This window comes from Antechinus flavipes, chromosome 5 (genome assembly GCF_016432865.1).
Source record: "Antechinus flavipes isolate AdamAnt ecotype Samford, QLD, Australia chromosome 5, AdamAnt_v2, whole genome shotgun sequence".
Taxonomy (NCBI): domain Eukaryota; kingdom Metazoa; phylum Chordata; class Mammalia; order Dasyuromorphia; family Dasyuridae; genus Antechinus; species Antechinus flavipes.
The window spans coordinates 283,349,451-283,367,348 of record NC_067402.1 but is presented as its reverse complement, the minus strand read 5'-3'; the positions used below and the strand labels follow the sequence as shown (position 1 = coordinate 283,367,348).

Sequence of the window (17,898 nt, the reverse complement as noted above, 5' to 3'; positions counted from 1 at the left end):
GCTCACTATGGGCTCTTCTTGCCTTAGTTTCTCCATAAGATAAAAAGGATGGAGTGGGGGAGGGGCGAGGGAAAACGGCAAGGGGCTGGGCTTGGAATCAGGATACCCAGGTTCTGCTCATTTCTTACTGAAGTCTGTGGGTCAGTGCGCATTTATTAAGCACCTACTATTTTCCAGGGATGGTGTGGATACCAAGAAAGCCCTCCTAAGGAGCTCCCGATCAAATGCTGAGAGACAACAACATGCCAACTACAGTGACCTGTAGGACCTTGTGCCGCCCCCTCTGCCAGCCCCACATCTGGGGTCCTGGATATTGTCGTTTCCAAGAAGCTTGGTACATAACGGGCACTAATAACTGCGGGGCTCCAGAGGGCTGCATTCGGTGACTCTCCGCCTCCCTTTGCTGTCTGACCTGGGGGGCTTCTCTCCCCACCCCTGCCCCCCGCCCAATCCCCTGGTCTTCCGTGTCTGTCTTAGGGACGCTCCTACCTCTCCCCCCAGGGGAGAAGCGGGCCTAGTGACCACCCTTCTGCTGACTTGCTGTGCCACCTTAAGCACGTCCGTCTCCCCTTGGGTTTCTGTCTGTAAAAGGAGACGAGGTGAATAATTCAGGCGGCTCACTCCTCTTGCTGTCGGCCCTGGTAAAATTCCATTAAGGCTCCGGCGGGGAAGTCATCCTCCCCCAGCCTTCCTCTCTGGCCAGGACTGGCCCAGTCAGACCACTCAGTGTCCTCCCAGCGGCCCCTGCTTCTTCCGGCTGGGCCCTTTCCAGCAAGCCTAGCTGTCTGCTCTCGCAAAAGAAGGAAGAGCCGGGAACTGGAAATCCCTGAGGGTGGGGGCCGCTTGGCAAGAGGCTGACCTTTCTGTTGGGAAATCGGGTGGGCGGGCTCCCAGTTATGACATGTCTGACCTCTCTGTGCCTCGGGTTCCTCATCTGTGAAATGGAGCTAATGACCTTTTATAGGCTGTCTCACAGTTATTAGGAAGATGCGATAAGCCCAAAGTCATAAAAATGGAAGTTTTCTTTATTGTTATTAGGTGTGAAGTATCCATCGATTACAATCATGTGATTTTTGAAGACCTAAGTAGTTGAAATCTGTTCAGGCCTCAGAGGAAACCTTAAAGTGCTTTTTATAAAAGTATTAGTTACTGCGATGGTTCAATTCGACAAGCATTTATTAAACACCTGCTGTGTGCCAGGTCCTGGGGAGACAAAGTCAAAAGGGAAGCATTCTGTGCCCTCGAGGGGCTTCCATTCTACTGGGAGAGAGGAAAAGGGAGAGAATGTACACTGACGAGGGAATGAAAACATATACAAAGTTATTGGGGGGATCAGGAACGACCCGACGTAGGGTGCTAGGGCCTGACATTTGCATAGGCCTTGGAATTTTCAAAGTGCTTTTCCATTCAGATCTGATGTCCACAACAGCCATTAAAGAAGCTTTAGTAACGATGTGGCTGCTCCACTAGCTGTGAGCCCAGACGAGTGATAATCCTCCTCTGCCTCTCTGCCCCATCTGTAAAATGGACATAATACTTACGCTCTCTAACTTGGAGGGTCATCGTTAGGAAAGTACTTTGTCAACCTGAATGTGCTATTATATTTGAGATGTCAAGACTGAAAGGGAGCTTCCAGTGAGGCCCCCACACCCTTAATTTACAAATGGGGACGCTGAGGTCGGAAGGTTGCCGAAAGTCGCCCAGTTAGCTGAGAAGCAAAGAGGAGACTCAAATGCAAATCTTCTGACTCCCATGTAAGGACCATACGATTAACCCCGTGAGGTAGGCAGATATTATTGGAAGGGGAACCGAAGCCCAGAGATGAATGAATGAACATTCTAGGATGCAGAGAGAAAAAGAAGTCACGTTCTAATGAAGGACACGGCTAAGTCATTGGCCCAAGTCCTTTCTCTGGCTTGGAAGGAAGCACAGGAGGGAAGTACACATTTTCACACCATGTCGGGGCCACCTTCTCGCTTCTGTCTGGTTTGGGGGAAGACGGAGGAACAACGTGCAAAAGCTAGAGTCTCAGAGATGTCCAGGCGCATCCCTGTTCATATCATTGATGAATTTTGCTTTCACTTCCATCAAAAGACATATTTATATGGATATGTGAAAAGCAAAGACTGACCCCGATAAAGCCCCAGAAACACAATGGAACTCCCCGACAAATCACAGAATAAACATATCAACCCACTGACTGAAAATAAAAACGAGAACGCGCCTCCCTCAAGAGGACGATGTAGGGCAGTGGAGAGAGCGCCTCTTCTGGCTTCACTGGTCCTGAGTTCAAGTCCTGCCTCTGATGCCCATTATCTGTGACTCCAGATCATTTCTCTCGGCTTGAAGGGCCCGCGCTAGAAGTTTTGCCTCTGAGGCCCCTGATCCCATAGACTGGCGGTTGGCAAATTATGGCCCAGGGGCCCCAAATCATCCTTAGCTCTATAAAAAACGGGCCCCGGTTTGCCAACCCATCCTCTAGACGAGGAAAATGATGATTATAAAGAGATGGTCAAGCTGGTGTCCTTGCAATTATTTCCGCCCTGCTGTTTGCTGATCGTGGGCACTGGGTTTACAACAAGGAGGCTCAGCGTCATTGGCTCTGTTTGCAGGAGTTTCGTGTTCTCTCTCTCTCTCCACCCATCGCTCTTTGGGCTTCTGTTCTCTGCATCTTTTCTTATGGGGAAGCCATCCTCCTGTCTAATCACATCCTACAACTTTTTAGCCATCCCCCAGGGGCCCTCGAGTGGCTGCTAGTTTTCTTCCATTCTGGGGAAAGGGAGGATCAGAGGATTTGCTGAAGGTCCCACAGCTAGTTCGTGGTGGTCAGGACTTGAACCCAGCTCTCCCAGCTCTTGGCTCTCTCCATCTCCATGTCATGACTCGACTGAAGGGCAGTTTGGGATTCAAGGCCGCTCTTCCCTTTCTAAGCCTGAAGTCTTCCACTACCTAAGTGGATCTGGGATCTTGTTGGTCTGGATACTCCATTCGCTGAGAATACTGAAACCTTTTTTCTTTTAAAAATGTTGGGCAATTCATTAGATTGTAAGCTCCTTGAGGGCAGAAACTGTCCTTTGCCTTTTCTGTATCCCCAGGACTCAGGCCAGGGTCTGGCACACAGTAGGCACTTAATACTTGATTGACAATTCTTGCCTCTGTCTCTCACAAGTCCTTCAGTGGGAGTGACCAAATGGATGAAAGGCCCTCCTTTAAAAAATCTGGAAGTGCCAGGGCCATGCTGTGGGGTCTGCCTTCTGTTACCCCTCGTTCTCACTAAGTGACTGCCTCTGTTTCCCTGTTTCTCTACTCACTCACAAAACAGCCACACAAATGTCACTGAATGCCCTTAAGGAGATGAGGATGTGGGAAGGGGCATTTTTAGATGACCTTTGGAGATGACCCCAGGCAAACCATCCACTTATAAGCTACGGGTGGATGGGTGGGCGGGACCAGGTGGTGGATGATTCAATCAGAAGGCCTTCAGTAGGTTCCCAATGACCCAGGCCCCCGCTGTGCCCGGAGCTCAGGATGCAGACACAGAGGAGCGTAGGTTCTCATGCGGCAGGGAGGTGGGGAGAAGACACAACAGGGATTCGCATGCACATGTGCAGGGCCCACACAAGGTGAACATGAGGTCCCTGGGAAATGGGCAGACTGGCAGCGGGGGCAGCAGCTAAGGCTTCCCAGCCTCCATGCAAAGCTGAGTTCAGAGGGAAACCAGGATTCCACCAGAAGTCAAGTCAACAAGCATCCATGGGGGTCTGTGTGGCAATGTGCTAAGTGCTGGCGACACCAAGAAAAGTGAAGCGCAGCTCTGGTCTCAAGGAGCTCACGCCCAGACATCAGCAGCCCCCACGCCCCTCGGCCTCCTCTGACAAACTTCCCGACCCTCACGTAACAGCTGTCGGATGCACCAACATCCCTCTGCTACCCAGTGCCTCCCAGGAGGGCCGAAGAAAGAGTTCGAGCCAAACCTTCTGCTTCCCTCCTAGGGCCCAGGAAGGTGGTCCGCACCCCTCTGTGGCTTGATTAATGCCTTCTGACCAGCTTCCACACCCGCTGATGGAACCCCTCCCCCGCCAGCCTCCCACCCAGCTGACTCCTCTCTCTGTCTCAGACAGACCTCGCTGCTCCTCGATCCCAAACCTCCCTCCTCTGTCTCTGTGCAGTGGGATGCACTCACTCCCTCTGTCTCCACCTCCAGAACCCCAGCTTCCCTCAAGAAGACAGCGGGGTTCAGCCGCTCCCTCCTAGGGCCGTCCCCTCCCCTGCCTCCCTCACCTACAAAATGTGATGATTTCGGCAAGTGTTCCCCTTGCCGCTGGGAGGGTAGGGATTATCCTCACAGCTCTAAAGCCTAGAAGAGAAACTGAGGAGGCTTAACAGTCACAGATTTCCATTTAAGCCCATGACAAAGCCATGACTCAGTGGGTGGGGCCAGCCTCAGAGCCGAAGGCCCGCGTTCCCCTCCTGCCTCAGACACATGCTACCTGTGACCCCAGATGAGTCTCCCAAGGGGCAGGGAAGGTTCTGGTTTGCACTAATAGGAGGCAAGTCCTCAAAATCACAGTTCGAGTGAAAATAAAGGCACAATCTCGCTTCCCCTCAGCCCTGTGATATCTCTACTCTGTTGCGTCTGGGAGAAATGTTCACGTCCAGCATTTTCATACATTCCCATTAACGTGAGGCTGAGGAAGGGAGGAAGGAAATCCATTAGTGTGCACCCTGGAAGATGAAGGAGGCTCCCTGCAGCCAGCCGGGATGGGTAGGAACGGAGTCCGTTTAGACAATGACTAATACTGCAGGACCTAAATGAGGTCATCGGGGACATCTGCCAACCATGGACCTGGGGAGGGGGGAGGCAAATGTCAGGATGCTTTGGTCCCCAGTTGCACCAACCAGCTATTCAGTATAAAGAGAAGCAACAGGGGAAGGAGGTCGGAGTGAGCAGTTACAGGGCCTGGCCCTTTGGAAGGGACCGCCTGGTTCGCGGTCCAGAACTCTCATGAAACTAATGTGGAGAGACGGGCCAAGTAATGTGACTGTCAGAAGATCACCATTTGGATCCCGGCCCTGACATTAAGCTGGGTCAGTGGCAGATCACCCTCTCTCCCGGAGCTCAGCGTAATCACTTAAGTCGTGGCTAAGGTGCTTTGCACTAGGGCAGTCGTGCACTAAAGCACTAAAAATTTTTTTTACTGAGCAAGGCCCCTTCCCCAAGTCTGTTAAAATTCCCTGTCCTTGGCACGGAGACGGGAAACACGTACGCTCACGACGTGAAAGCTGACGGCACGAGTGGAGGTGGGCCAGGAAAATGGCGGAGGGTGATGTTCTATTAGAAAAAGGGGATGGGATTCTCAGTGGGAAGGAGAATTGGGGGATGGTGTGAGTCCTGAAGGAATCTACTACCTATCGCTTTGCAGCACAGGGAAAAACAGATGAGACGATACTCCAAATATTAAAAATGTGGGTTTTGTTTTAATATATAAGTACAAAATTTTATTTCTTTATACAACTTTAATGGAATTTGGACCAAACCACTAGGATTTGTTTAAAAAACCAAACCAAAGCAATGATATAAAAACTGTAAGTGGGTCTGAATCCAAAGCTCTCCCTCTAATAGTACCAAATGCCACAAGGTACAGATTATTATACAAATGTGTACAAATTTTAAATACAAATACAATGGGGTTCGGTTTTGAAAACAAAACAAAAACAAAGAATGGGCCCACATCAGAATTTCCTTACTCTAAAAATGACAACTTAGAAGGAACCTCTTCTGGTTCTAGATCTAAGTCTCAGTGTTCCCTCCTTGTTAAAATGGAAGCTTTTTTAAAAACATTTTTTTTTACTTTAAACTGGTGTGCAACAAAGCTTTGGGTCAGGAGGCCAACCCCGCCACTTCCCATCCCTTCCCTTTTCTCCCTGTTTTTCGGTTCAACCGCACAGCAGCTTTGAATGGTGAGGGGGCGTGCACACGGCTCCTGGTGACTGTCCCAAAGCTGAGCTTGGTGATAGCATGGCTATGTGATGGGGGGAACCTCAGAGGCTCCCCAAGAATTTCCTCTGAGCCAGCTGGACTGGAGCCCAGGGAAAGGAGCCCCAGGAGGCAGACCACAGAGGTCAGACCTAACTCAAGCAGACCTTGGGCCCCCAAACTTCAACAGCTTTCTCTCCTACGAGAAAGTGAAATTATTCTGGTTGTGTGGAAACAAGGCTAAGGGTCACACACACACATGCACACACACGCGCGCACACACGCCCCACATACACATGCCTTAGCCCTTCATCTTCAGCAAAGCCCACACAATTTTCCACGAGGAATAAAATCCTAAAGGAATGATTCTTCTTTGTCAAGAAATGCTTCAAGCTACAGGTGTGTTAGGGTTTCTGGGGCAGCCTGGAGGGAGGATGAGGAAAGGGGTTGGAAGAGGAACAGATCTAACCAATCTCAATCTTCCACATGCTGCTGCTGGTGGAGGTTTTTTTGTTACTTAAATTATATATACAGAAATTTACAGGATAAATTAAAAACTAACAGATTTTAAAGAGTTAAATATACATGATTAAAACGCACACGCATACACACACACACATACAAAACTACCTAAGACTCAAGTGCTTTCCTGCAGCTCCCTTGTGAGCAGAGAGCAGATACTCAGCACTTACATGCTAGGAGACCCTGGAAGATGGGCCGATGAGGGAGGGCCCTGCTGAGCAAACCCACGTCTTCTCCCGCCACCGAGCACCTGAAGCAGTGGCCCTCAGAGGCCTCGGGGAGTTCAGGCCCCGGGCCTGGAGCCGCCAGCCCTCTGCCAGTGCATCCCACTAAGTGCGTTCCAGGAGGAGCTCGGCGGGTGTCTGGCGTGCTGCACCCGTGGGCTGGGCCCTCCCAGGAGGCCCTGGGCCTCCATCCAGACTAATGATGGGACCAGGAGCTAGTCATCCCTTGCCTAAACCTGTTCTTTTCCTCCAGGCGGAAATGACTTTGTCATCTCCCAACTGGCATGAAGTGGAGATGGTCACCTCGAGTTGAGAGGACCTGTGTTTTCTTTCCCCTCTTCCCATCCCTTTCTTCCCTCTTACACTTCCCACTGCAAGATAGATAAGGCAAACGGTCAATGATAGGTCTGGGGGACAACACTCGGCTCGGAACAAAACCACCACGTTTTATCTGTCCATAAAAGAGATGCCTTCGGTGCCCAGAACAACCCCCAGGCCCCAAGTTTCTTTGATTTTAAGGCAGATTGATCCACCACCGGAGAAAAGCAAAGCAAAACAAAATTAAAAACCCAAACCCACATTTAAGCCAAGGCTCCCCTTGGCTGGGCCTTCACGTTCCATAAAATTGTTAAAAGTAGGTAGTTACAATCCTATGTATATATTGTACATATATTAAAAACATTAAAACCTACACCCAGAAGCCAGCAACGGGCGCCAAAACAGTCCATGTCCACGCGGGCCAGCAGGGGGGCAGGGAGAGGGCGGGTCCCAGAATCCTTGGCTGTCAGAGTCCGGGCATGATGTAGGCGATGTTGTCCAGAGTATTCGACTGCAGGGGGAGAGCATGGACCCGACTCAGGGGAGCTCTCTGTGCTGGAGAGCAGGGGTGGGGTGGGGGGTAGGGGAAGGGGCCAGCAGGGGCCCTAAGGAGGGTGGGTCAGTGAAGGACCCAGGGGAGGGATTAGAGATGGGGAAATGGGGGTCAGCAGAGACCCTGGGAAGGGCCTATGAGTTATAATGCTGCTGGAAGACACCGCCTTTAAGTTCCCTTTATCCCTATTTGGGAGACAGGAGGCCTGGAAATGGATGGGGAAGAACGGGCGGGCTAGAGCAGCCATGTACCGGTGGGGCACTTGACTGCGCGTCTCCTTTCTAAGCCTGTTTAAAGAAGCCAGTTCTGTTCTCCTCTAAGCAGGGCATCTCCCTCCCTCCAGCGGACAATGTACAGAGCACGCACGCAGGCAGACGCGGGCACACACACCCACACCCACACGGAGGGGCTCCTCCGGGGCCTGGCACAGATGCCCGAGCCCAGCACGACTCACCAGAACTTGCTTAGGGCAGCCATTCAGCTCAGGCAGTTGTGTGGTCAGGCAGGCCAGAGGACCGAGAGCACAAATGATGGAATCGAGGAGAACTGACAGACTTCCAGAAACGGCCACCATTCCCTGAAAAAAAGGGGTCGTAGACTCCAGTCACTCCTCACGAACACCTCACTGCCCGGCCGGGCCCCCAGGGCACCCCGAGCACCCAGAGCGGGGAGTGTGGCAGGTGAATCTCCGATGGTCCTTCCTGGGTCCGGCCCCTCAGTATGAGCGCCTAGGCCCAAGGCCTCGCATTCTGGAGGTGGCAGATGGAGAAGGCCCTGAGGCCGGCACGGGGGCTGGAGGCCAGGCCCTTGTGGGCTGTGTGACTGGACAGTCCTGCGCGAGGTGCACACAATGCTCATGTTATCTGCAGTGGGGGATGTGTTGGAGGACGGTGTGGGGACGAGTGCAGCAGCTGCTCCCCCACCTCCTGTCCTGCCGGGCTGAGGCCCCTGGCCATGCCGGGGCCGGCTGCGTATCCTCATGCCCCACATCTGGGACCCCAGCACAGGCCACGGTCAGGGGCTGCAGGAGCTGAGGAGCCCTTGCCCACCTGGCCTGACCTCTTTTGGTTTATTCACACTGCTAAACCTGAAGGGGCGTTGAGAGCATCTCCCATGTGCCACCTACACATGTACACTGTGACCCCAGAGAGGAATACAAATGCCAGCCCTTCTGGGAGTTTTGCTGAAAACCACTAAGAATCCTCTAGGGGGTGTAGTGCTTTTATGGGAGGCCATAAAAGGAACCCTGCCCTAGATCCCTTCGAGCTGTGTGACTCTGGGCAAGTCATTTCACTTCTGCCTCAGTTTCCTCATCTGTGAAATGTGGACAGTAATGGCAGGTACCTGCCAGGGTTGTTGTGAGTCGGTCAGGCACTCTGCCAATCTTCAAAGCACTAGGTAGGCTGGCCCCATGGACGCTCACCCATCCTTGCTGGCAGCCCTGCCTCGTCACCGTGAGGATGGCAGCACAGCTCGGGTTCAAGGCCCAACCCGCCAGGTCACTGCCTTCTGTCACATCATCATGGGGGTCACTCTATGGGCTCTTTCTATTGGGGTCAGCTGCTCCTCAGGAAACAGATCCTTTGTAGGCACCTCGGTGCCTTCTTGGCCAGGCAGGCCCTGTTCCTGCCACCCCACTCTGCCAGCTTGTCTGCAGGGAGTGCTGGATGAAGTGCCAAGGGAGACACTGAGGCAGGACACAATCCACAGGCAGAAGTGGGTATGGGCCCTGGACTCTGGGTCAGCTGTGGATGTGTGTCTATACCTACATTCAGGGGATGTAACACTCTTAAATCACCTGCCATGACCCTTGAGGTGCAAAGAAACAGATCTAGTGCTGTGCCAGCCAATGGAGTGGAGGTTCCCAAGGGACCTTTAACATCCACCTGCCTTATACAACACACTTTTTACCTCCCATTGCTTTCCCGGGAGAGAAGACTTGGCTGGCTTTGAGGGAAGAGCAGATGCTGGGGCAGCCTCACCAGAATACGGAAAGGTCACTGGCATCATAGGGCCCGTGGAAAATCCAGGAGACAGACACCCAGCTTTCCTGGGACTCAGGAGAAAAATTATCCGCCCCTCAAATCCTTCTGTCTTTCTAAAGTCAACCTGCTATTTCATCTGCTGAACAAAGTTCATAATGACTTCAACTGCCTCTCAGAAGGGGTTGTACCTTCCATAGACCTAGGGGGATTTCCTGGCTGAAAAATGCAAACTGATTAAGGACTGATAAAATTGCTCAAGTCATCTGCGGACTCATCAGAAGGCTCGAATGCAGTCAGCCAAAGAGCGGTTCTGGTGAGAAGATATAGGGAGTAATGAAGATAGGAAATCCCGAAGTTACTTTGTGGGTTCCCTCACGTCAAAGGACAAGCACTTCCCAAGCACCTAGAGCCAGGTATGATTCAGAGGGAGCAAGCGGAGGCCCCTGTGGATACCTATTCTCAGGAAGTACAAGACCTTGGGAGAGTGTGAAGCAAATATATTCCTTACATCACAAATTCTCTCCAATGATTGATAGTCCCAATTCAAGCCTTTTGGGAAGGATAAATCAGGAATTTAGGAAAACTCTAACTTTCTAAGGTCAGAGGAGAATGGATGTCTTTGGTAACCAAGTGGTTTGGGCCCCCAGGCTGTGAGCAATCACTCCAAATTGACCTTTGCTTTGACAAAGGCAGAAGAAAACTATAGGAAATGATAAGGATTTGAGAGCAACCAGCAGAAGGGCACATCCAGGTTCACCCCTGGTCCCTCAACTCCTAGTGTGGTCACCTTTCTCCTAGCCCACACTGCCCCTGGCTGAATGTGAGGATGAGTCTAGGCAGGAAGGCGATGCTAGTTACCCCCAGAGTCCCCGGGGCCACAGCCTCCCATGGAGCGCATGCTTATCAAGCATCCTCTCTGTGCTGGGCACCGGGGAGGCCCAAGGAGGAAGGGCAGTCCCTGGCCTCTGACCTTACAGTGGGGGACAGGGCTGAGATAGAACGTACACATGCTTATAACTGGAGGATCCTAAGAGAGGCACCAACAAAATGCCCTAAGGCCCTGGAGACCACCTTCATAGGGAAGGAAATGCTATGGACAAAGCCAACGACGGTGGGAAGGAGGAGGTTAAGGGTGTGTTCAGGAGGCCAGCAAGAGGAAGGCCTTGGATCCGATGCATGAAGGAGAGTCGCTCGAAGTCCGAGGGCAGGGAGAAGGTCTGATCAAAGCCAGATTTTAAGAAGATTAATCTGGCAGGGAGGATCATTAATGATAATTATAATATAAAGATAGTGATAAAAAGGGAATGTAATTCATTATAATAATGCATAACACAATGAAGACAATTATAAAGATAATTGCAAAGATAAATATAATATAAAGACAATTGTAATAGATGTGGATCTGGTTTTTAGGAGTCAGGGTGACTTGTGACAAGTGCAGAGGTCAGGCTGAAGGGAAGGCCCCACTCACCTCGGTTTCTTGCAGCCGGTGACCGATAAGGCTCAGCGATTCTCCCAAGAGTTGAAGGTGTGCAGCTACATCAATGGGGTCTGTTTCAGGGACTTTGGCTGGGGAGGAAGATAACACGACTGTGCTGGAAGGGGACTTTTTATGAGGCGACATCACTCCAGTAGGAGAAGCTAAGGCCAAAGGAAGAAAACAGGGAGATGAGTCTTGGTTACTGAACTGAGCGCCAGATAGTGATAGGCTCGTTATGCCTTTTTACGATTCACACCCCACAATGGCCCAGGCCTTTCTGGCCCCCCACTCTGCCCTCGGGGGTCAGCCAGTCCAATCCCCTGCCTGTGTACGGGAGGGGATGCGACACCTCCCAGACTGGGAGACCGCCTTCGCTCCCACCTTTGATTCTCATGGCCCCTTCGGAGCCGGTGGCCGCCTTCCTCTTCACCGTGGTGGCCTCGGCCTTATTCTGCTTGTGCTGGAGGTATTGGGCCTTCTGTTTCCAGACCTGCAGAGACAAGGATGGAGAAGGTTGTTCAGGTGGGGGAACAACAAGGAAGAGGCAAACTGAATGGCCCGCTGGGCTCGGACAGGAGGCCCAAGCTGGAGGCCCAGTGAGGAGGTCTACTAAAGAAAGGAGGCCCTGGTGGTGGGATGGATCGTCAAAATGTAAGCCTGACATTTAGCTTATATGGGGGCTAAGCACTTGGTGAGCCAGGGCCCATGGCTAATCCATTCTGATGAAGAGTCTCTCCGGAGAGTTTGAGAGGCAGTAGCTTCACCGGCAGGGAGCTGCTCCAGGGTCAGGCAGACTTAATCTCCGAAAGCAGAATGAGTATGTTCCCTGTTTTCACTACTCCCCATGGCTGGAATGGCCTTCTCCTTCTAAAATCTTAATTGTCCTTCAAAGTGTGACCCTCATTTAGCTCTCCCATAGCACTCTGTCTCCTCTGGGCCGTGACTATAGCACATGCTGCTGGTCTGTCTGGGAAAGACTGAGAGGAGGGGACCTGGGGCCAGTCTCCCTCTGAAGCTGACTAGCAGGGGCCCCTAAGCAAGTCAGGGCTCTCTCCTGGGCCAGGGCTTACTGATCCGTAAAGTGGAAATAATAACAATGCTAATGATAATTTATTACCCACCTCACAGTGTTGATTATTGTGGGGAAAATGTCTTATAGCTTTGAAAACATCATAGAAATATGAATTATGACCACTGTAGCGAGTAATAAATGGCTGCTGAATGAATGTTTAATAGACAAATGAGTATGACTCTGAAGAGAGAGGTCCTGGGTAAATTGTTCACCCCGAACAGCACTTGTGGCCTGCCTTTCTTTGAAGAGGTTGCTTCATTATTTGCACAAATGGGTGATCGCTTCTCACTCCCGGTGCAACAGCACATTGCTAGTGGATCAGATGGGTGCCCCAGAGCTGCCCAGATTGATGCAGGTCTAATCTATGATTCCGCTCCTGTTCAAGCTTTGGACCACGTGCAGCTAGCACGCTTCTCTTAAATGATGCTCTCTGACCTCTGGAACCGCTCTGCTGGCAGCCCAGGCTTTTAGGCCCAAAAGCAAGACCATTAGAAACAGGCAGCTTAGGAAAGCAGTGACTGATACTGAGGAGTGCTCTGGTGTACTTACTCTCTATAGGTCATGGCCTTGGGCTTGGCAGAACCACACTACAGGTTATGGAGAGAACCACAAAGGGGAAATGTTCGACTGCTGTGAGAAACATTTGCTGAGTATGGAGAACCGGAAAGAGAGGGAAGACCTGAGATGGACAGTTTTTAAAGGGAAAAGTATTCTGCCTGGAAACTAAAGACTGTTGGGCTTGACTTCAGTTCCTGGAAAAATTCTAGAGGATCTTACGCTAGAGGAATAATTATAAACACCGGGAGCCCGGGAGGAGCTGACTCTGCCAATTTCTCATGTGCTCCCTTAGACCCTGCTCAACATCAGGGCCAGACCCTGCTTCAGTCCCCAGGATTTCTACCACCAACCCTTGACTCCCAATGGGAAAGAGCCACTCTCCTTATGTTCTTCCCACAGTCTCCTGAGATAGCCCCAAGGCTTGCCCTTAAGCTACCTTCTCTCCATATTAGAACAGGTCCATGGAAAACAAATAAAATCATACATAAAATAGGGGAAGCAAGAAGTCACGAACAGTCATCATGGTTTCATTCTGAACAAGTCATGACACATAATCTGATTTCCTTTTATGACAGGCTAGTTGCTAGTTCAGTGCTGTAGCCAAAGCGTTCCTGGAGTTTATAGCCAGGCACTGAACAAAATTGCTCAACATATTTTTGTGAATGAGATATGGGCTAAATAAGAGTACAATTCTTTTGATGTGGAATTGATTTCACTGGACCTAAAGAGTTAAGAGGCTGCTGAAGCTCAAGGAAAGGGTGTCTGGTGTAACACTGCAGAGATCTCTCCTTGGCTCTGGCTGGTTGCATTTTTATCAGTGATTTGACAAAGGGATTGATGGGATGCCCGGCCAATATAAAGAGGACATAAAATGGAAGGGGATCACCAAAAAGTAGGATGCCAAGGTTAGGATTCTACAAAGTGGCTGGCCGGCCTGGTGAGTCAAGTCTAAGGTTGGGAACAATGGAGAGCATGAGTGGCTGCACCACTACCACCTGCAATAAGTCAAGCCCTGCTACAAAGCTTCAATGCTCTCATTTGTCAAAAAGGAATAATATGTTTTCTTGCACCCCTCTTTGGGAAATACACACAGGGAGAGATGAGAGTGCACAAGAAAAAGAAATGGGGGTGTTGGAGGACAGCAAGACCAGCCCAAATCCACAGTGCATGTGACCCTAGCCCTGAGATTCTGCTTTCAGGAGTGGGCCTTGGTGGGGCCTAGAAGAGGGAAAGAAATGCAGAGTCCTCAGTTAGGGTCTCATCCTGGACACCAGGGATGAGGTGGGAGCTGGAGGGCAAAACCTAGAGGATCTGCTGGGGCTGGAGAAAGGAGGCTTTGGGGAGATTTTGGGGAGTGCCCTAGAAGGAGAATTGTGTAGGGCACAGAGGCTGGAAAAAGGCAAACTGAGGCCTGACGTAGGGAGAAATGGCCTAACAATAGAATTGGCCAAAAGTGACCAGTGAACAGTGGTGGGCTCCTCTGAGAGTGATGAAGAGGGGTTTTCTGTCCAGGTGCATGACAGGGGACATTGTCCTTCTCAGAGGCTCAGCTTCTTCAGCTTTACTCGAGGGTAACAATCTGCAGGAAGCTTTCCCCACTTTGGCTGTTGTAAGGAGAGAGTCCTGTAGCTTTAGGTGGTGTGGAATCTGCACTGTTATGACCTAGACTGGGCATCCCTTTCAATTCTGCTTCTGTTTGGAGGCTGAGTGCGCCCCACAAAGGAGGTTTCTGTTCATTCTCCGCTTAGTCAAGTTGGCTCCTTGAGATACAGAGCGTGGGGGAACTGGGCTCGAGGGGAGGACGCAGGGAGGGCAGATTGGAGAGGAGAGCCTGGGGCTGCTTCCTCACACAAAGGGCTGACTTTCCCACCATACTCTCAGGGCAGGGAGGGCGCCTGGCTACACATCACATCCACCATGGGAACGTGGTCAATGTCACGAATATCCACAACAGGTAGGGCAGGGGGAGCACCCATGGGCAGAGTTCTGCTAGGGTCAGAGGAAGGCCCACAATGCCTCAGGGACAGCTATTCTCGAGGGATATCACTGAAAGACTGTAAACTACCCTGCTGAAGAGACAACCGTTGTCTCCAGGGCCACAGATCCAGAGCAGTTAGAAGAGGGCTCAGTGCTACAAAGTTCTGGCCACAAGTCTACAGATGTGTGAAAAACTGTGAACTTTGATGGGAGAGGAAAGACCTAGACTGCGTTATTTAAAAAATCTGAAAGACATCACAGCAGCATATAGTACAGGGCACTGGTCTTGGATGTAGGAAGCCCTGGGATCAAGTCCAAACTCAGATTTACTGGCCAAAGGCCCCAGGCAACTCCTGCTGTGCCCTCTGCCCTAGACATCTTTCCTCCCGGTAAAAAAAAGGGGAGGGGGGAGGAGGTCGGATTCAAAGATCTCTGGCTCTAGGGTCCCTGAAGTAACTTGGTTCTGGTAGGTAGTCGTGCTTCCAGTGGCTTTTTGGGGCTCCTGATGGCCAGGCCAAGAGTGGCAGGTTCTGGCTGGCTCTCTCTTGGCCTCTGGACTCACTGCCCAAGTCACAGCCCAAGGCTGGACTCTCCGTACAACAGCCAAAGTGGGGAAAGCTTTCTGATTTCTATCTATGAGCTGAGGCCACGAGGGACTCAAAATATCCCCGATGAAGCCAGGGTTTTGAGGAGTATTTCAACCACAAGAAGCTCCTAAATGATTATTTGGACACTTACCAGTTTGTCTTTTTCTGGCAGCTGTTTCCATACTTCAGCCAATTTCTTGCTCAGTTCCCCAAAATCTGGCAAAAAAGAAAAAAAGGTAAATATCCAGTATGGATAAACAATTCCATTAAAAGAAGAACAAAAATAGGTGACAAGAGTGTGTGTAAGCATTTAGGAAGATCAGACTTGAATTCACTGTTGGTCTGTCCAGATGAAACGCATAGGCCTCCAGCCCAGCTCAGAGAGAACCTAGAACCAAATCCCTAAAAGTTTGGCTCCCAAAGGTTCTCCTTTTTCAACACATTCAATAAATGCTTTCTAACAGAACCTATCAACTTGTACTTCCACACAAATATAGAAGGAATCCCTTAGTCCTATATAGGCCAAGTACCTGAGAGAACAGAACCAAAGAAGTTTTTCTGTCTCCTCCTGTCTCAGAGGCGATCGTCTAGATACAAGAAGAGTGGGCCACACATTAACCATATCTTAGCTGGTACTATTCTAAAGTGCTTTCCCCTCAGCTCTCCCCTGATTTTCAGTAACTTGTGAGATATAAGAGGCAGGCAGGCAGTTTTCAGAGAAGGAAGCTGGGGCTTAGAGAGCTCTGATGGGCTCCCCCAAGGTCACAGAGAAGGTCAGGAGAAAAGCCAGGGCTAGAAGCCAGGGCTCCTGACTTCTCCTACGGGATTTATGCCACTATACCAGCTGCTTAGAAAAGATAGAGAAAATGAACATCTATGGTAGTGGGTTACACTCTGACCCCTACAGCCAGACCCCAGGGATACAGGTAAGAGCATGGATGCTGTGATACCAAGCACGTAAACAAGAAAGTCTAGACCAGGACCCCCCAAGTATGGAAAGTTTGCAGCAGCCTCCTGGAAAAGCAAGTCCAATATACACACTCCCACAAAAACATCAATATTCACTGGATACTTCTATGATAGACCATCTTCTATTTATAAAACAGGTATTTAACATTTCAGATGCTAATCTGACCTACTTAAATAACATCAGAAATGAAGCCGGAAACAGATCTGGCCTTCTTCCCATTCATGCAGGAGTCCCTACAAGGCACAAGGAAGCAGCCTGCCCCAGGGGGACTCCTTGCAAGGCCTGAGGTCAAAGGGGAGACGCAGCCTTACCTATGCCTGGGTGCTCCGCCACGATGGTGACCCGATACTCCTTACAGAATACCTGGTAAGCAGACATGTTCTTCTTCTTTGGCTAGCCCCAGAGAGAAAAGTGAACAGGACAAGACATAATTAGGACACAGATTTAGAAACCTGGTACCCAAGGGGACAAAGAAGAAGGATTTCTGTGCTGTTCCATCAAGGGAGATGATTCTGAATTAAGGTTTTCAGATAGCCCAGAAGTAGATGTGTCATAACTGGTTATAGATTATAACCTCCTTGAAGTTAGGGATTGTGTATCATTTGCACACCTCCCCTCCAGCCCCGCAAGGACCTAGCACAATACTTAGGCATAGAGTACACAATAAATGTTTGCCGAGTGAAGGAAAGAATCTCTTTAGACTGTAAGCTTGTTGAGGATGGGGTCTGTCATTTGCCTTTCTTTGTATCACAAGTCTAGCACAGTGCCTAGTACACCGTAGGCACTTAATAAATGTTTCCTGGCTGACTAGAATTTAGGGCTGAAAGCACAAAAGACAAAACCAGATGGCTTTTCTCAAAAGTACTGTTACTCATGACAAATATGGAAATACATTTAAAAGAACTGAACATATTTAACTACATCAGGATTACTTGCTGACTTGGGGAGGGGAAAGGTAAGGGAAGGAGAAAAATTTGGAATACAGTCTTATGAAAATGAATGTTGAAAACAATCTCTACATGTAATTGGAAAATAAAATATTATGGAAAATTTAAACATAGTTTAGTTATTACATATCTCTGCACCTCAGAGATAGATCAGTTAAAGGTACCAGTTTCATGATTTCTTCAAACGAGGAGATCAGATGATTTTATCTGAGATACCTTCATCTCTGACATTCTATGCTTTGAAACATAGTATTCATTTTAAACCGGTGTGTTTGTTTTTTAAGATTAAATTGTTTCACTTAACTTCTATTGCCTCAGCCAAAAAAAAAAAAAAAAAAAGATTTAAGTTGTTTGAACTTTCTCATGTTGACATAGAAGATTCAAACATATATTAGCTGTCTGACTCCACACAAGTCACTTAATGTAACTAATGTATCTAAATGAGAATTTAATTGTATTTGTGAAGTAAAAGTGAATCACAATCAATTCACCAAGAGTGGTGCTGGGCCCACGATCTTCACCTTAAAATCCTAAGGCATTGCAATTGTTTCATTGAAACAAAATGATAGTGTATTCTGTTTTTTTTTTTTCTTCATTACCAAAAGCTACTTTAACTAAACCATTACCACTACAATAGCATTTATATAGCACTTTAAAGTTTGTTAAGTACTTTATAAATCTTTTCTCAATGAATTCTCACAACAATCCTGGAAAGTGGCAGCTATCCC

The 17,898-nt window shown here is 49.6% G+C and overlaps 1 protein-coding gene across 4 annotated transcripts in view; it reads right to left on the bottom strand.

The window, feature by feature from the left end:
* Window positions 1-1,158: 1,158 nt before the first annotated feature.
* The window catches only part of HMGXB4 (HMG-box containing 4), a 36,483-nt gene continuing 19,743 nt past the window's right edge, over window positions 1,159-17,898 (bottom strand). For 3 of the 4 annotated variants that reach the window (XM_051961610.1, XM_051961612.1, XM_051961611.1), the window contains 6 exons: window positions 16,535-16,616; window positions 15,405-15,469; window positions 11,441-11,549; window positions 11,051-11,220; window positions 8,049-8,171; window positions 5,459-7,552 (listed from right to left, as the gene is read on the bottom strand). In XM_051961610.1, the coding sequence (XP_051817570.1) occupies window positions 7,508-7,552; window positions 8,049-8,171; window positions 11,051-11,220; window positions 11,441-11,549; window positions 15,405-15,469; window positions 16,535-16,616 (594 nt within the window). In that variant the 3' untranslated portion in view covers window positions 5,459-7,507. Of the gene's footprint in view, window positions 1,518-5,458; window positions 7,553-8,048; window positions 8,172-11,050; window positions 11,221-11,440; window positions 11,550-15,404; window positions 15,470-16,534; window positions 16,617-17,898 lie in introns of those variants that run through there. The other variant, XR_007947673.1, reaches the window with a different exon arrangement.